This window comes from Phytophthora cinnamomi, assembly GCF_018691715.1.
Source record: "Phytophthora cinnamomi strain GKB4 chromosome Unknown Contig123, whole genome shotgun sequence".
Taxonomy (NCBI): Eukaryota; Oomycota; class Peronosporomycetes; order Peronosporales; family Peronosporaceae; genus Phytophthora; species Phytophthora cinnamomi.
Window position 1 is genome coordinate 198,132 of NW_027151056.1, and position 18,383 is coordinate 216,514.

At 59.3% G+C, this 18,383-nt stretch overlaps 5 protein-coding genes across 5 annotated transcripts; 2 read left to right on the forward strand and 3 right to left on the reverse strand.

Moving 5' to 3' along the window:
- Positions 1–1,462: 1,462 nt before the first annotated feature.
- Positions 1,463–2,985, reverse strand: IUM83_17763 (Multidrug/Oligosaccharidyl-lipid/Polysaccharide (MOP) Flippase Superfamily; the record flags this gene model as incomplete). The annotated part of the gene is made up of 2 exons (XM_067942731.1): positions 1,463–1,756; positions 1,858–2,985. The coding sequence occupies 2 exons, from the start codon at positions 2,983–2,985 to the stop codon at positions 1,463–1,465; spliced, it is 1,422 nt and encodes a 473-aa protein (XP_067780898.1).
- A 343-nt stretch (positions 2,986–3,328) lies between these two features.
- Positions 3,329–4,414, forward strand: IUM83_17764 (Site specific DNA-methyltransferase; the record flags this gene model as incomplete). The annotated part of the gene is made up of 1 exon (XM_067942732.1): positions 3,329–4,414. One exon carries the CDS (start codon positions 3,329–3,331, stop codon positions 4,412–4,414), a length of 1,086 nt encoding a protein of 361 aa, XP_067780900.1.
- Positions 4,415–5,596: 1,182 nt separating this feature from the next.
- IUM83_17765 (mitochondrial carrier family) lies at positions 5,597–12,507 on the forward strand (the record flags this gene model as incomplete). The annotated part of the gene is made up of 3 exons (XM_067942733.1): positions 5,597–5,677; positions 5,816–12,323; positions 12,401–12,507. 3 exons carry the CDS (start codon positions 5,597–5,599, stop codon positions 12,505–12,507), a joined length of 6,696 nt encoding a protein of 2,231 aa, XP_067780888.1.
- A 196-nt stretch (positions 12,508–12,703) lies between these two features.
- On the reverse strand, positions 12,704–14,027 carry IUM83_17766 (uncharacterized protein; the record flags this gene model as incomplete). The annotated part of the gene is made up of 3 exons (XM_067942734.1): positions 12,704–13,630; positions 13,695–13,849; positions 13,910–14,027. The coding sequence occupies 3 exons, from the start codon at positions 14,025–14,027 to the stop codon at positions 12,704–12,706; spliced, it is 1,200 nt and encodes a 399-aa protein (XP_067780893.1).
- Positions 14,028–14,224: 197 nt separating this feature from the next.
- On the reverse strand, positions 14,225–18,151 carry IUM83_17767 (Nck-associated protein 1; the record flags this gene model as incomplete). Its single annotated transcript, XM_067942735.1, has 2 exons — positions 14,225–16,108; positions 16,946–18,151. The coding sequence occupies 2 exons, from the start codon at positions 18,149–18,151 to the stop codon at positions 14,225–14,227; spliced, it is 3,090 nt and encodes a 1,029-aa protein (XP_067780892.1).
- Positions 18,152–18,383: the final 232 nt, after the last annotated feature.

Genomic DNA, 18,383 nt, shown 5'->3' on the forward strand with positions numbered 1-18,383 from the left:
GAATGCAAGCGGCGCGTTTGACAAGCGCGCGCCGCGACGCAATCGCGGCGGTTGTGTCGTCGGAACCAGCGGTCAACACAGGATAAGAATGACGGTGCGCCGCCGCCGCGAAGCAGACCGTCGGCTCGCTGCTGCAGCGCAGCGCAGAGGACGGTCTCGGCCCGCGCGCATAGGGCGGCTTTCGGGTCGGTCTTCGTCCGCTGCACTTCGCGAACAGGGTTTGCCACCGCTGGCGCTGATGGCTGGCCCGGGATGGATGCGGCCGGCAGGCACTTGCAATGCGCTCGCTACCAGGTTGCGGCGCTTGCTGAGGTGACGGCGACGGCGACGGGCGATGTGAAATACGGCGATGAGTCTGCGTATTGCGGCAAGGCGGGGGCGGACCGAGCGGTGTGTCCACGGTGGGATTCGCGTCCACCGCCGTGGCACCTCGAGGCCGAGGTGCACGTTGAATTGGCCGCGCTAGCGGCTGGCTCCTTCAAGGCTGGCCTCATGTCGCGAGGGCAGGGACCTCGCCGCCGGCCTGCTGCCGCAGGTATCCCCTCCGCTGCCGCCCTACAGCCGCCAGCGGCCTCGTGTCAGGCTGACGAAACGACATGATGCCTCCAGCGCGCGCCCGCCGCGCGGTCTTGGTGGCCTTGGCCGCCCTGTACGCTCGCATCGAAGGCGACGAGGCCTGCTTTGGCGGGCTGCTGCCGGCGAGGTCGACGAGGGTCTGGACCGCACGGATGCACCTGTAGACGCCCTTCCGCCGGAGAAGCGTCGCCGAAGCGGCCGAGCCGTGTACTGTAGATGGCGGGACCTCCCCAGCTTCTGGACGCGGTCCACGCCAGTTGCGGATCTGCTGCGCGGGAGTGCAGGGAAGCAGACGCTGGCTGGCTGGGAAGCAGAGCAGAGCAAGCGGCGATGGCCTCTGCTCGCCGACATGACTCACGTGGCCGCTGCTTGACCGGCGAGCTGCCCCAGTCAACAGCTCCGCGTTTTATTTCATGGCGCCCAGTCTCGGCGTCGGACGCGTTTGTCATGCAGCGCAACAGAGCCCAGGCGGCGGGGCCCGAGCAGATGTAGTACACCGCCAGCAGATGTAGTACACCGCCAGCGCGAGAATCCACCCTCCCTCGCGTGGCTGGCTGTCCCAGCGTGGCGATCACGACGCGCGCGCAGAGATGCCGAGTCATCACGGCCCGGCGACGGCCGGTCGACGCGTTCGAATAAGGCCCACGTTGAAGCGGAAGCGGGCGTTCTCGGTGGAGACCGCCGTGCTGGACCAGCACGGAACGGCTGCAGTGGGAGCCGCCGCCTCAGCGCGAGTCTGGCGTGGCGGGCTCTGGCTGCGAAGGCGGCGGCGACGGACGCGTCGAGCAGCGGAAGTGAAGGTAGCGGGCGGCCATGGCAGCAGATACATGATTGCCAATTAGTTTACTACGTAGTGTACGTGCTTGTTCCCCTTCCTGGCGTGCAGCTACGCGAGCAGCACGTCGGACTCCTGCGGCGACGACAGCTCCTTCTCCTTGAGGTGCGAGCGCGCGACGGCCTTGTCCGCCTCGAGCTGCCAGTTGGGGCGCCCGAACGCCACCGCGAAGCCGATGGCCGACGTCACGGCGTAGCCGGCGATCATGCCGTGCCAGACGCCGAGCAGGTTCGGCTGCGCCTGGTGCACGCCCAGCACGTAGGCCGTCGGCACGCCCACGAGCCACGCGCCGATGGCGAAGCCCGCCATAATGGGCATCGGCCTCGCCTGCGCCTTCAGCACCGCCTGTGACAGCGACAGCAATAACGATAACACACACCATGACGTTAGGACACTGCAGTGGATGTGAAGAGGAGCATCGAGCAGGGTAGGCAGCGCAGACTCACAAACGCGTAGTAGAAGAAGGCCAGCACGAAGTACGCGAGCGCCGCCAGCGCGCAGATCTGGCTGAACGTGTCGATGACCTGCGCGCTGTCCGAGAAGAGCCGCCCGAGCTGCCGCCGCGCGCTCACAACGATCACGCCGTTGACGGTCGTGAGCAGCGCGATGCAGACCCCGCTCACCTGCGCCGCGAGCAGCGCCTCGGACGGCTTGCCTGCGCCGAGGTGCGTCCCCATGCGCGTGACGGCGGCGCTCACGACGGCGTACAGCGGGCTCGTGGCGAAGAAGAAGAGCTCCATCATCGCGTTGTGCGTGCCGAGCTGCACCTCGCCGATCGTGGCCGCGAAGAGCGTCATGGTAATGAGCTGCGCGTTCTCGAACAGCGTGCCGCCCGCGAGGGGCAGCCCCACCGACAGGAGGTTGCGCAGGATGCTCGCGTCCAAGAAGCTGCCGTCGCAGCGCCAGGCACAGCGGCGGTGGAACTTGCGATAGAGGTTCATGTACGCGACGTAGGCGACCAGCCGCACGAGCAGCGCCGCCGCCGTGCCCAGTGGGCAGCCGACGAAGCCGAGCTCGGGCAACCCGAAGCGACCGTGCGTGAGGCCGACCACCAGGAAGCTGTTGAGCGCGACGGCCAGCACGTTGAAGACCGCGGTGGGCTGCACGATGTGCTGCGCCTGGTAGAAGCACGAGAGCACTTGGAACATGCTGCGCGGCCACAGCCACAGCAGCGACAAGCGGCAGTAGACGCCTGCCAGGGCCGCCACGCGGTCGGAGACGCCCGCGGCCAGCAGGACGGCGCCGAGGTTCCACCAGAGCACGGCGAGTGGCACGCAGGCCACCGTCAGCAGCAGACTCGTGAGCAGCGCGTACTCGCCGAGCAGGTGGTAGTTCTTGGCCCCGAAGGCTTGCGAGCACAGCGCGTTCATGCCGGCGTTGAAGCCCTGCATGCACACCAGCATAGACAGATCCAGGCACATTTGCGCGTAGGCGACTGCGGCCAGCTCGTCCACGCCCAGGTGGCCCACGACGCTGAGCTCCGTGATGGAGATGGCGAAGAAGCAGTAGGTGGACAGCGCGCTGGGCACCGCCAGCTCCAGCAGGCAGCGCAGTTCGCGACGCGCGGAGACCATGGCCGGCGAGCGAGCAGGTGGCGGAGTGAGGATGAGGGGTCGTCAAGTACTGGCGGATACCGAGCCAGCGAAACGGCCCGTGTAACGGCTTCAGCCTGGACGGATACCGACAACCAAGCGGCCTGATGCAACAAGTAGAGATGAATGCTGCAGCCGCGGACGCCTTGGCGGTGTGGACCTTGGTGTTGACGGCCAGCTGGGCCGGAGACTGCAGAGCTTGGTTATTTAGCGACGAACTTGTGCGTGCGTTGACGTCCGTCTGGCAGGCTGGCCAGATGGACCACTTCAACTTCAGCTGTTGGGTCCATCTGTTCGCTCACTGGTTCCGCGCCAACGGTGGAAAATGGCGCCAAAGCTCTTGGAGCTGCGCGGCTTCAGCGCCGACCGCGGCCGCTTCCTGCTCACCACCACGCGCAGCGATGAGGACAGCCAACGCCCGTCGCCGACGGCCAGCGCGCGCATACTGGAGCGCGACTTCGTGGACCTGCAGAGCTGGGATCGCTCGCTGCATCGCGCCTCGTCGACGTCCTCAACCGGCCAGCGACTGCCCTCCAAGCGCCTGCGCAAGCTGATGGCGGCCAGCTGGGTGCGGGGCGACCGCGCCGCGGGCTGGCGCGTCGAGCTGCAGAAGAACGTGAGCGCGTGCGAGGACTGGGTGAACGCGGCGTTCGCGCGGCTGCCGGCGGCACAGCAGCAGGAGTTCCTGGACGACGAGCTGTACGCGGCGGCCAAGCACAAGCGGATGGCCGCGCTCGCGGACAGCAAGCACGCGAGGGACCTGCAGCAGTACTTTACGAGTGCAGAGCTCGTGGACCTGGTGGTTGAGCGAGTGCTGGCCCAGGTGCAGTCGCAGCAGCAGCAGCCTGGAGACGTCGTGTGGCTCGAGCCGTCCTGCGGCGACGGGCGGTTCCTGACGGCGCTGCTTCGAGCAGGGGCCAAGCACGTCGTCGGCTACGAGATTGACGAGAGGGTGCACCGAGTAGCTCAGAGGAACGTGCAACAAGCGGCCAAGGAGACGGAAGGGGTTCGTCGAGCGCAGGTCATCTTGGGCGACTTCTTGACGTCTAAGAGCTCGCCTCCAGCCGACGAGTTCGTGGTCGCCGTTGGCAACCCCCCATTCGGCGCCAAAGGCGGCGACGGGAGCGACCTCGTGCACCACTTCTTCCGACACGCAGCCAGAGAGTGGCGAGCTCGGGTCATCGCGTTCATCGTGCCGGAGAGGTGCTCCCGCCACCCGTTCGTCGAGACCACGCTGCAGCATCTCCGCAGCCGGCTCAGCAGCGACGATGACGACGACGGCGACAGTGCTGCTACGCAATGGGAGTTGGCAGCGGAGCTGCCGCTCACCGACCACCAGTTCGAGTTCGGCGAGGGCGAGCAGCTCAAGCGCGTGCGCCAGCCCAGCGTCCTCCAGCTTTTCGTACTTTGAGGGCCACCAACCGATGAGTAACGCGCCGAAAAATCGACAACCGCAGCTCGATCGTCCGCCTTGCCGTCGTGTAGTCGACCGGATCGCAGTCGGATGTGCATGTCCTCAGCCCGTGGACATGCAGGGCAAGTTGCCTTTACACCGAGCTAAATACCTTAGTTGTCGGATACAGTGTACAATTTGTTAACCCTTTGACTACCAGCCAGATGGAGTGATTTATAGGTCCATAGGGACCCATGAGAGGTCTAATCGCAAGATGCGATTGGACAAAACTAAAAGCTACGAGACGACGGCAAAGCACTGTACAACCTAACAGGTCTCCATGGACCTGTAAAATGCATTACCGCAGGAGCCACAAACAGTTCGTGTGACCTGCCATAGTTGTTTTCTCGTCTAGCTAGCAGCCCCGCCTCCACTTCGTGGACAAAAGGACTTAGATGCGTTGTTCAATGTAGCCGACGACGACACGTGAGACTGGGAGACCGACACGGACCCTGGCCTGGAAGGGTGCGGAGCAGGTTCGAATGTATACCAGCTAATATTCAAATTCATACATCAGGCAACGCTACAGAATCCTAACCAAACTAGATGAGCTTACAGTGATAGCGTCATAGCAAGCCAATGTGAATATTACACAGGATTTCATGTGCAGGAGTGCGAGCGGTTGGCGGATGTAGATTGAAACTGATACTACATGGGGTGCTCGGCTAAGCACGCATACTTGAGGTAATGCTATAACGAAATGACGCTGAGCTGAGAGCGCGCGGGCTGCGACACCGCCGCTCGGAGGTCAGCATCCTCAGTGGGCTTGCCGTGATGTCCACCCCAAACGGCTCCTACTTCCGTAGACCATTGCCGTTGTAGCGACACTGACCAGGGCGCGACGGCATGTATGACCTCTCAAACTTTGATTGGAAGTACCGTGAAGTAAACCAGCGTCGCCACGTGTAAAAATTGGTGTTTTTGATTGGTCGTTTTTTTCCCTGTGCGTTGAATTGATTTGCTAGTGCCATAGGTCCAAGGAGACCCGTAAGAAATCTCTGGTAGTGAAAGGGTTAAGGGGTCCTGTGCGCGGCCTCTGATTGGCTCCGAGTGTTGCAGTGTCGTCGGCCGACAATGGGTTACAGAGAAGGACGCGGGCATCTTTTAGCGCTTCCAGCGTCAGAATCGAACGAGGGCTCAATGAGCAGCCGCCAAGGCGAGTGGCAGCGCGTGCAGGACGCGCAGGGCCGCTACTTCTACGTGAACCACGCGACCCGAGAGGTGCGTGCGCCGCGTCGCGGCGCTTCTCCCCGTGCCGTTCGCGTCTGCGGGCCCGGTCTGCAGCCTCCGGGCCGCGCGCGCGACGGAATCGACCCATTCCGACTGACGGGCCGTCTGTGTGTGTATCTGTGTCTGTAGACGTCATGGCACCTGCCGACGGCCGAGCCGCTGCCGCCTGGATGGGAGGAGCTCATCGACGGCCAGGGCCGCGTGTACTTCGTGGACCACAACGCGCGCACGACGACGTGGATGGACCCGCGCGTGGCCGCCTCGCGCCGCCGCACCCGGGGCCAGTCGGTCATGTCGGCGGCGCGGCCGGCGAGCAGCAGGAACATCCCGGCCACGGCCGACAGAGGCCGCTCCCCCACGTACGACGAGCCGCGGCGCGCGTCCCGAGGCAGCGTCGACTCGCGCTCCGACGCGCAGAGCAACGGCCACTCGCGCGTGAGCGGCAAGAGCAGCGTCGGCAACCTGTCGGCCGGCTCGCTGTCGTCGTCGGGCGCGCCGGCCGGCGGCGCCGACGCTGACGGCACCGACCTGACCATCCGCATGAACGCGTCGGCGCTGCTGGAGCGCTACCGCGACGACACGAGCCTGGAGGACACGGCGGTGATGCAGACCACCGCGTCCACGGCCCTGCCGGCCGACGCGGAGGAGTGGTTCACGGCCCACTCCGAGGACATGACCAAGCACGCCAACGACGCCCGGCTGGACGAGTTGGAGGGGAAGCACGACCACGACCACGACCAGGCCGCGCAGCTGGAGCAGGTCGCGGAGACGGACTCCAAACACGAGGCGCCGCCCGCGGCGGCCACGCCGAAGGAGGAACCGGCCACCCCGTCAGTGGTGGACGCGGAGCCGGAGCTGGGGAGGAGCGGCCTACAGAGCAAGTTCGGCATGTCGGCCATCTCGGACGCGCGCAAGAGCAGCTTCAACACGGGCGACGTCCAGATGGTGCTGCGCCGCTACTTCGCCCCGATCTTCGTGCGCGACGACGACTCGCCGGCCTGCAGGCAGTGCGGCATGCGCTTCGGCACCTTCCGTCGCCGACACCACTGCCGGCTCTGTGGCAATGTGTACTGTGCAGACTGCACGGCCAACAAGGTAAAGCTGCCGATTGACGCGCCCTCGTACGAGAAGGAGCAGCCCGTTTGCACGCGCTGCTTCCGCAACGTGCAAGCCGGCGACTTCTTCAGCATTGTGGGCTTGCGACGTAAGTTGGACGACCCTGCGTCGTCGGTCGATGACAAGGTGGAGCAGGCCATGCAGCTGGCGATGACGCTATCGGCTGGGCGACCGGAGACGGACGGGAACATGGGACTGCACCGTGTCGCGCAGCTCAACGACGTTGAGGCAGCCGGAGGCGTGGCTTCCTTCTGCCAGTTGCTCAACACCGACTTGGAGCCACTGCAACAGGCCGCCCTCGAGATGCTGGCAAATCTAATTGAACTCGAGAATAGTGCTGGCAACGAGCTACCGGCGGGCGAGGCCTTCGCGCAGTCAGGCGCATGTGCACAACTGGTGAAGGTAATGGGAAACCGGGTGATGGAGCAGCAGCTAGGCCGCAGCGTTCGCCCGGAAGTGGAACGCATGGCGCTTCGACTTTTCTATCACATCTGCCAATCGATGACGTGCCAAACCGCTCTGCGCAAGGCAGGTGGTGGTACGCGCTTGCTGGAGTTTTTGTCTGTGGACTCGCCGTCGTCTCTGGAAATGCGCGTCGAGGCCGCGCGCTGCTTGAAGCGTTTTGTGCAGAAAAACGTTGAAAACATCACCGAGATGACCCAGAACAAGGGTGTGGCGTTGCTCTGCACTTTGCTGGGAGATTTCATCGAGCTGCGCTCGGACAGCACCCTCGAAGGTAGTGGTGTCGAGTTTCCTCGTGACGAGTCGCATGAAGTTGCGATTGAGGCGATCCTCAGCACAATCTGCGAGTGTATTCACTTCGCTGACAGTGGTGCTTCTCAAGTGCAACGCGGCGTTCAACAGATTCCTGCGGACAGTATTCACTCGTTTGTAACTGTTCTGCAAAAGGGCGACCGCGTGAACCGCATGCTTGCGTCGCAGGTGTTGATCCAGGTTTCGAAGGAGCCGTCTCTGATCGCCATTCTGGCAAAGGAGAAGGAGTTTATCAAGGAAATAATGTGGATGCTGGACAGTGACGAAGACTACACCATCGCCTCCGAGATCTTGTGCGGGCTGTGCTCAACAATGCCCAAGCAGTCGTTAAGCGATACTGTCCCTGGCGGAAGCACCGATGACGCCCATGAAGAGGTGCTGAAAGTCATTTACGACCTGGAGGTGTTTGATCTCGTGCTGAAAAAGCTGAACGCCTGTGTCGTTGGCGACAAGCAGCTTGTGGGTGAAATCACGTTCCAAAGAAACCTGCTTGGAATCACAATGAGTTATAGCGCCGAGTCTGCGGCGTACGTGGACTACATTTGCTCCCGCAACTGTGTGCCCACCTTGTCGGCCTTCTTGCTTTCCCGCAAGGAGCGTCTCATCCCGTTATGCGCGCAGACTTTGATGAACCTGTGCGAGTTCAACCCCAGCATTTTCGATGAACTCTATGACCGAAACGTGTCGGACTTTTTCCACCGACTGCTGCAGACGCCGCCCGATGAGAACCGGTTGTCAGCTCTCCGTTACTTCCGGGCACTTGTGGACAACAAACGCCCGTTCTCGGTTGGCGTTCTTGACACACTCTTTCTCATGGCTTCTGGACGAGATGAGGTGCTTAAGGCTGGTAGTTTGGATGTACTTGCCCGCCTGAGTGGTGTCAAGTCCATTGGCTCTGTTTTGGAGCCTCTGGAAGAACCTCCGACCCCAGAGATCGGCGAGATGGTGCAGAAGCTGCAGGATCGTGTTGTTGGTGTGGCCTATTTCCCCGTGTTGATGACGATCGCATGCTCGTCAGGGGACAGTGATCTGCGCAGCAACGCTATCAAGTGTCTCAGTTGTGCTGTCGGCGGCGGCGATGAGTACGTTGCACGAATGCTTGACCAGGAGATGTTGCGCGCGTTCTGGACGGGTTTGCGCCGATGGATGGACGTACCTGCTGATGACCTCACCCCTGTGGAAATGCAGCTGAACAAGGCGTTGTTGCAGCTCTTGTACTTGGTGTTGAAGATGGCGTCGTCGCGAATTGCTTCCATGGGCGAAGACCAAGTAACGAACCTCGTGACTGTCGTGACTGAGTTCATCGTATCGCAGCCCAGCCGCCTAGTCATGGGTATTCGCATTATCCGTCTGTTGATCGCCCATTCGGCCTGGAAGGACTCTTTTGTGGCGCTGTACGCTGTGGAATCGACCTCAACTGGCTTAAAGTTCTTGCAAGCGCTCATGAACGGCATCGAACAATCAAGCATTACGGCGAAGGAGGACAGCGAAAACTCAGTGTTCGATGATTCAGTCGCTGTTCTGAAAGAGCTCATTAAGGACCCGCAAGATTATGACCAAGACGATGAGCAAGGCGGCGTTGCGATGGCGAATGACGCAATTGTCAACCTGATTATTAGCGCTGGAGTTCACATTTCGCTGCTTGAGCTGCTTCATGGTAATGCTGTGCGCGATAGTATAAGGAAGACTGAAGGATCTCTGTCGGAGGCTGAAGAGAAAACCGAGGAAAGCCATGAGTACGTCGTCACCCGCGCACTTGAGCTTCTGGATTTATTGGCACGTTCGCGTCGCATTCGGTTACTTATCTTGGAGGCCGGAGATGCGTTGGACGCATTGGTGAACGCTTATGAAGCGACAACCGATGACTACGAAGACAGTTCCGCTGCGCGGCAACTTATAGCTCAGGACATCGGGCGGATTCTCATTCACCTGTCTAGTGATCCGTTGGAGTTCCGAAAGACATTGTATGACCACCGAGCGGTTTTGCCTGGTGCGATTCTGAGCAACATTCTTTCTCCCGTCGAAGAGGTCGCTGAGACGGCAGAAGAGATTGCGCTTAACCTTGTGGAGTCGGATTTCGCTACTTGTCCGCTGTGGCTTGATCTGATCGAGACGGTTAACGTGAGGTTGGTGTTCCGTGTGGTGGTGGGAGCAAGCCGGCCATCGGTGAAGGTCACAGCCGCCCGCAAGTTGATTGATATTGTGTACTCTCACCCGGAAATTCTTGATGATGAAGAAGCAGGCCTGTCCGCGGAGGAGAAGAGTACACTGGTGTCAATGCTGATTGGTTTCTTCGTAGACTTCGACCCGCGTACATCCGTGGTGGGCGTCCTCGCTCTTACGTTGCTGCTTAAAAATGGTCAAGCTCTCGATGAGGAGCAAATGGAAAAGATTGCTGTAGACGGCGCTGTGTCGTTAGTCTACTGGATGCAAAAGGGCACCGAACGTCACCAAGAAAATGCAGTGAAGATCCTCCACGACGGTGTGACAGACCCAGCTATCCTAAAGAAGTTTTATGAGCAGCTAGAAGCCCCTTCAGTTCAGCGCGAGACCGCGTTCTTGCTTGAGTTGGGACAGCAGCTCCTTGATGTCGACATCAAGTCGAACCCAGAGGGACTATTCAAGCGCTGCAAGCTCTTGCAAGGACTCCTTGAGATGACTGACATCGATGCCTTGCCGGCTGATTGCATGGACATCATTGAAGAAGTGACAGCATATCTGTTGGAGCTATCGGAAGAGCAAGGTAGCGAGGCGGAACACGCAGGTGAGGAAGCGGATGATAAGAAGCTCAGGGAGAAGTTTTTGCTTGTCATCATCCGCTTCATCGCGGTTTTGATTCCATCGGGCACGTTTCACCCGACGCTTGTGCGTCAAGACGCAATCGAGAAGTTGGTATACGTCCTCAACGAGCAGAAGAAGGCAGCACAGCCGTCTGTCGAGGTCGTTGATGAATCGAGCAGTCTGCTGAGGCACCTGTGTGTGCACGAAGTCCCTCGACTTGTGGCTTGCAATGGCGTGGAGATTTTGCTGGAAACCGTGATGTACCGTGAGGATGAAGACGATTCAGAGCGTGTAGCTGAGATGCTGGAGACGTTCAATTCGGTTATGGAGTGCGGTCCCACAGGCAAAGCCGCGCTGATGGCGACGAATGACTTCCTTTCGAGCCTGACTAGTGGATTCAAAACCTTGTGCGGCGGCGACTTGAGTGAGGGTCAAGAGGCATTGGCGGCAAAGCTACTTGATACTGATTCCGACGGTCGGAATACGAACTTGGAGGTCGCTTGTGGTCTCTGCCTTTTGGTTTTCTCAATCGCACACAGCGGCTCTTACCGTGAACGGGTATTCCAAGAGACTATGCTCGTGAAGCACATCGTAGCAATGATGGCTTGGTTCCCGTCGATCTTCTCGTCCAGCGAAGAGATCGTTACCCCAGAGCTGAAGGGCAAGTTCTGTTTGATCTTCGCTTCTGGTCTTCCCTTCCTGGAAGCTGCGCTTGTGTCTGCAGACGGGACCTTGATGGAAGCCGAGGACGAAGAGCTGTTCTTTACGAACACGATGGCCGTGTACACTAAGACGCTTACGAGCTTTGTGAGTGGCCACGGGTCATCGGACCTCTTCCTCGCCGCATGTGAAGGACTGAAGAGTTTGTTCGATACCGACAGTGCGGTGGCAGTACTGGGCGATGGCGGACAGAAGGAGTTTGAGACTTTGCTTAAGGAGCAGGTTTTCCGCTCACTGAAGGCGACGATGTACTCGATGGAGTGTGTGATGGCTCTGCTGGAAATCGCCGTTGCTGTGGTTCCTGCCCAGGCGAGCAAACAAGAAGGCAAGCCTGTGGAAGAAGAGCCTGCTCGGAGTTCGTGGCTGGTGGCTGGAGTGCTGCACGTACTCTTCAACTGGGAGTTTTTTGGAGACGATCTCGACGTGTCGGTGTTGTTCACGTTGATGCGGCGATTCTGTTCGTCTTCGAAAATCCGCAACTCCCTGTACGAACACGTCGACTACGAAAAGATGGTGGAAATTTTGGTGGAATTCGCGCAAGCTGGCAAATGGCGGCGTTGGCGCAAGTACGCCTTGAGCATGCTGATGTTACTCGGCGAGGATGATGCCCTGGATCATGCACAGAACGAAGGAGGAGGACACGTGCCGATTCTTCAGGCGTCAGCTGCCAGTTCATTCAGAAGCAGTGAGATGCCTGCATGCGCGACCCGCTGCTTTCACTGCCGCCAAGTGGTGCACGCGCCCATGCAAGCCAATTTGTGCGTGATGCCGTGCCCATACTGCCAGAAGTCGATCGCTGTTGCGTCTGATAATTCCTCGGCGGCAATTGACACGCTTCCAGCCGTCGTGGAGGACAATAGCTTCAGCAATGGCTCGAAGGGCTCCTCTGTTGGGGAGCCAGACTTCGTTTGTGTGAACTGTAGCAAAGCGATTGAACTCCCGGATGGTCTGAGTCCCACGGAGATTGTCTGCCCCCACTGCCTACAGCTTGCTGCGGTGAGAAAGACAAGTCAGGCAGTGATGCCAGCGTTTAGCAGCGAGAAGAAGAGATCGTCGACGTCGTCGGCGCGCTCAGTTGAGTCGGGAGCGAGTCTGCCGAAGGACCCGTCACTGTCTGGCATCGACGTGCGGGACACGAAGGTGGTGAGCTGCGGCCACTGCGCGAAGCACCTGATCGTGAAGAATGGCGCGTCGGCGGTCAAGTGTCCGTCGTGTCACGGAGTGTCGAAGCTGTCCACCACGACGAGTAAGCCGTTGAGGATTGCTGTGCTTGTGCATTCTCTTTCTAACCTGGTCTGCGTATTGTTGTGTGTGTGTGTGCAGCCCAAGAGATGATGCGTTGCAAGAACTGCAACACGCTGTTGAGCCTGCCCGCCGGTGCCAGGGCGTACAAGTGTATGAAATGCCTGCAGACCACGCGGCTATCGTAGCGAGTGGAGGGGGTGAGAACGACCGCATAAAGTGGGGCTTGTGAACCTCACCCCGGGTTGTGTAGTGTTGTGTAGTGTTGAAGGGAGCCAGGCATTCCGACGATAGACAAATGCAGAGCTGGGATTAATGAGTAAGAAGCCTGGTCATGCGTATGCTGCGGCTGTGGCTGTTGGTTCATGTGTCCCCCATCACCGCTTACCCAGTCGAGTCCATGAGGTCCAGCAGGTCGTCGCCCGCTTTGCACTCCCGTTTGGCGCCATCGTCGTCCAGCTTGAAATCGCGCAGGATGGCATCTGTGGAGGTTTTGCGGTCGCTGGCTGCGTCGATCCAGATGGTGGGGATCTCCTTGTCTTCCTCGTCGTCGCCGCCGGGCCCCTCCTTGGTCGGGTCGTCTGGGAACAGGTTGATGCGCAGCTTGTTGTCCCCTTCGACGTCCTTCGCGGACGCGGACACGCCCACGAGGTCTGCGAGCAGGTTCAGGCCATCCGCGGCTGTAGCTTTGAACGTCTTCTGGTGTTTGCGTGTGTCCAGGCCCTTCGCGCTCGCGCTCGCGCCGGCGCCGCGCAACTTGTTGTCGGCGAAGAGCTGGCGCGTGGAGCGCGAGAAGCCGCCGCCACCGTCCTTGGAGTCGGCCTCGTACATGTTGAAGCCCAGGTGCGCGTTGAGTTGGCCACGGTTGAGCACGGAGCCTTCGGGTGCCTCGACGGACCCCTCGGCGCTGGCGATGGCGAAGGTGTCCTCCTCCTCCACGCGACCGGAATCGTCGAAGTATTGCGTGACGCCGGGGACCTTGCCGCCTGTGGCCGTGAAACCCTCGTAGTGGATGGCCAAGGTGCCGTCCATGCCCTGGATGCCGTTCTGCAGGAAGAGCGACACCTTGATGCGCGTGTCCTGGAAGAAGCGGCACAGGTACTGCTTGAGCATGTAGAAGTGCGCGGGGCTCATGCTGCCGAAGTTCTGCGACGTGAGCTGGATGGTCTCGCCCACGAGGCGCTTCACCTCCGGGGACTCGACGAGGTTTTTGGTGTTGGAGAGGTGGTTCATGGTCACCTGCAGCAGCTCGTCAGCCGAGGAGCAAGACAGCACCTGGTACTTGAAGCCCATGCGCATGAGGTCGTAGAGCTGCAGCAGCACGATGTCAAGAGTTAGAGCGGACCAAGTCTCACATTGCACGGAACCGCTCTACCTTGTCCATGCTGTTGGCGTTGAGCCGCATGATGGACGAGTGCGCGAGGCGGTCGAAGATCTGGCGCGTGGACACGTTCGAGTACATTCGGTGCGGCTTGAAGAGCTCAGCCATGAAGGTCTCGTTGTGCATGGTCTTGACGATGTCCTCGAGCACTAACAGATCACTAACGGTTTAGCGGCGACTCGTTCCAGGGCAGAAGCGAAGTCTCAAACCTTTGGAGCTCTTGTCGCGCGGGATGTTTTGGGCTTTCAGACGCTGGTCCAGCACGTAGATCATCTCGGCGCCCATGTTCACGATGAGCATGGGCATCGTCATCAAGAAACCCGTCATGGCTAGCGGCTCGAGTGGTGCTTGGCTGCGTTACTGGAGACTTGGAGCACTGCCAAGGCGTCGCACCCCTTCGCGGAGATCCGTGCCACTGACCTGCCACGCTGACATCATGAACCGCAACTTCAACTATGTGAAGATGCATGTGCACATGCATGTGATTGACGAGAGCTAATGTGCAGTGCTGTACTAACCGCGTGTTAGGCCGCCGAGTGCAGCGTCAACAGCACGCGCGGCAGCAGGCGCTCGACTACCAGCTCCAGTTCCCCCAGCGTCGAGCCATGCGGACTTGATACTTCGCCAACGCCCGACGCCGCGGTCGACACCAGCAGATCTAGCGCTTCCAGCAGAGGTTGAGCCGGCGACTCCGAGCTCGACGGGTCAAGTTGAAGTGGCAGCTTGGATCGGCTGGCACCGCCGCTGGTTGGCATCGCGCACGTTGAAGCTCTCTTCAAAGCGGCCACAGCGCAACGATGCACGGATGGACTGCTATGCGGCGCCGGTAGCAACCGAGCCATGGCCAGCCCCATCATGTGCGCGTTGGTGTCCGTAGCCGCTACGCGCGACAAGTACGTAGTCCGCTTCCACACGTTTGCATGGAAGGCCGAGCTGCACGCCACCGGCAGCAACCGCGTCCATGTCGCTCGTCGATCGGGGTCCTGCTGCAGTTCGCGGAGAATTCGAGGAGCTATGCGAGCCTCCCACGCGTCTTTCGTGGCGTTTGAGCTGTGGTCATGCAAGAGCTGCAGAAGGAGGGCTGCCGTTCCGATTTGGATGAGCTGGGCCGCGATGTCGTCCAGCGCTCGGGCTTGGGCTGAGGCGAGCACCACGTCCGCGCTGGTGTCACCGCTCAGAGCCATGTCCATGAAGGCCAACACGGCGTGCTCGGCTTCGATTGATGATCGGAGCGTCAGCACCTGCGCCACTAACAGATTCGAGATGGTTGAACAGATTGATTCAACTCCAGTAGCTCCGACCAAACCGACGAGGTGGTGCAGAGCTGCGTTGTCCGTGTAGTCACGTGGGTCTATTTCTCCGGAGATCGTGGGGGCTAGCATGAAGCAGTTCTTGCGCACCGATGCCAACACTGGAGGAGCTGCTATCGCTGAAGATGAAGACGACGATGGATGGCACCTCCTCGTGACGAGTGAGACAAACAGCCAGGCAACCCGATCGACCAGAGACCACGCTTGCAGCTCCGTCTGGGCTACGCGTGGCGTGTCCGTCGTCCACTCCAGCAGTCTCTTGTCCTGGGGCAGCACCGACGCCAACGAGTCGAACTCAGTTACTAGCGCCTTGGTTAGCACCACTTGAACAGCTTCGCCTAGCAAAACGTTATCACCACCTTCAAGCTCGCAGCCACCAAAGAGTCTTTGTGAGACACGAAGGAAACAACGAACCTGCTCGCACGCATCTTTTAGTGAACAACGCAGGGCGGGCGCATCGATGGACCCTGTCGTGAACATGACGAAGTCTTGTAGGAAGCGGGTGAAAACCGCCAGGACTTGATGCACAATGGCGCTCTTCACGATTCGACCTTGTGGATGCTGCACGATGTGCTCTAACAGAGCGTGGACCAGCTCGAGATAATGCTCCTCATTGCCGATGGTCTCCGGTTTGCGACCGTCGGAAGCGTTGTTGTTGTTGTTGCTGTTGACGAGGCGACTTTCGCTGTTGCGAGTCAAAGTCGAAGTCGTCACCGATGTGGGAGATGCTAAGCGTAGCTCCGCGTTACTTGGACGTGCCACTCGGCTGGACTGCACGCGCGAGAAGCTCGATAGTTTCCTGCTGCTCGCTGTGATCTTTGTCTCCATTTGCTCGGGGTTTTCCTCTTGAGATAGCACTATTTCATCGCGCTGGAAATTTACGTCCCGCTTGACCACCACCTCGAGTCCGAGTTCGACTTGCTTCACGAGACTCGCACGCATTCGATCGATGCGCTGCAGCATTCGCTCCGAGTGCTGTGCTGCTTCTTCAGTATCCACGAGTTCATCAAGGATGTAGGTTCCTGCAGCGAGACTCGACAAGAGCTCAAGAAGACCTATCGAAGATGACGGCGAGGTGGCCAGTGTCTGCTCGAAGCACTGCTCGAACACGACATCGCGGAACCACCAGCACTTGGAAAAGCTGGTGGCGTGCTCAACTAGTTGGGCGTGGGCACAGATGTACTGTGTATGCCTCACGGCACACTCCATCCGAGCTCGGAGTACGTCAAGCAGCGGAAGCTGCGTTCCAGTGACCAAATGAGCGTTGGCCTGACGCCATTCTCGCACCCACGTGATCCGTGTTGAAGGTGAATTATCCACTCGATACCGTTTCCTGTCCAAGAATCCTTCAAGAAGCGGCTTTATTGCAGTCTCTGACGGTGTCGACTCGATTGCTGCGAATAGTTTTTCAATCGTGTACGCGATCCCTTCAGCGTCTCCATTCACAAGAAACGCTTGGTAATACTCGGCAAGAAAATGCGAGTGCTCGTCAACAAGCCCGCGCAGTCGATGAGAAAGTGCCAACAATTCTGCCAGCTCCCGTTCAGCTCCGTTAAAACTCGGAAGAACCCGGTGCAGATGCTTGGCCTTAACGTGAGCTGGTAGAAGTGGAGCCTTGTAACCTGTATGGTGAACCCCGTGGCCCATGGCCCATTCAATCTCGTCTCGAGCGACCGCTAGCGCTGCCAAAAGCAGAGGAAATGATGGTGCGACGAGTCCGGGATTATGCTGCATGAGCTGCACGCAGTTCAGTAGAAGCCACGTCGCCACTTCCCGCCGTTGTCGATGATTCACACCACAGTTCCTCAACGCGTGCTTGCTAAGCGCAGTCATCATCTTTTTCAACGACACAGATGATCGACTGCTTCCAAATGATGGCATGGATGTTGAAGTATTTGCTGGTGCGAGCGCCGAGGCTGAGAGTGAAGATGTAACTTGTTGATAAAGCAGGTTGTGGAGGTTGACAACGTGGTTGCGGTGCAGTGTCAGCACCAGTCGGTCTCGTGCGATAATCTCCATGAAGTCCCACAACTGTAGAAACGACGGAGAGTTGGTAGGTGACGTTGGAGACGATGGCGATGTTGGCGAAGACGGCATGGATCGAGGGGACAGTGCAGAGTTTCCGTCACCATTTTGCAGCTGGTGAGGGACGCAGAGCACCACGCAGATGACCCAGTCAGCCACGTCAGCGGCATTGAGCAGATCAGGGAGACTCGAGTGGGCTGCATAGGTGCCACTAACCAGTGCCTCTAGGTCGAAAACGCCCTGGTGCCGGAGCTTGGCGAGGTCGTGACAACCTTCGTACCGCTCGAAACACGACAGCGCAAGTGCAGCCAGCGATGCCCCTTTATCCGCAACTTGCGCTTGAAAGTCGTGCTGGATCGCCAACAACGGTGCCGTTCCGAAGTGAAGCACGAACTCACGCACGCCGTGGTCCGTGTGCTCCAGTGGCGAATAATGCGTAGCACCTGTGTCCCCATTCGTCTGAATGTGGTGAAGGAAGCTGTAGAGCGCCAGGAGTCCTGGGATCACGCTGAACGAAGTCCATAGCAGATTCACCTTGACGTACTTGGCAACGGTGGCGAGTACCAGCCGCGTGAGTTGCGGGTGACTGTCAAGGGTCAGCAAACTCGATTCGCTGTTGCTGTTGTCCGCGAAAAACCTGGCGAGGGACTCCCACGCGGCATGTTGCCAGTGGTGCAGACGCTTCACGAGATGGTAAATGCTGACGGCGACCGAGTGCAGTGCACTGCGTTCAGCATCGCCCGCTGGCAAGTTGGCGTTCATTTTCTCGAGCGACATGGCCTGCATCGTCAGGAATTGGCGACCGAAGAACTTGACGATGGCCTCCAAGTCGATACTCTCCAGAGATTGTCGAACTTCTGCCATGCTTTTGCCCTTGACCAATGACTGAGTGGATGCCGACGAGTGTCGAGGACTCGGCGGTTGCTTGAGATCTTCTCTCGTGTAGTGGAAGACCTCGTCCTGGTTCGTTGATGCATCTTCCTCTGAAGGGGTCGAAACAGTTGAAGTGCCCTTGCATTGGGTCTTGAATAGTGTCATGTGGCAGCTTAGCCGAGCCATGAGCTCGTCTGCTTCATCGATGAGGCACGGCAGTTCATCCAGCAGAGTCGATACCATATTTTTCTTGTCGAGGGACACACACGATCAAAGAGACGGTCAAGCTCGAAGTCAGTATTTTTATCGGTTTGAGAGCTCGACACGCTCCGCTTTTGATGCTATTCGAGCTTCGGGTACAATGTCAAACCAACAAGTAGCTGTAGAATCGGTCGAGATTGGCCAGGAGAGCGCGAGCTTTCGGGGTCTTGAGCTCACTGTCGTCCCCACAGAAATCTTCACGCTGGAAAATGTT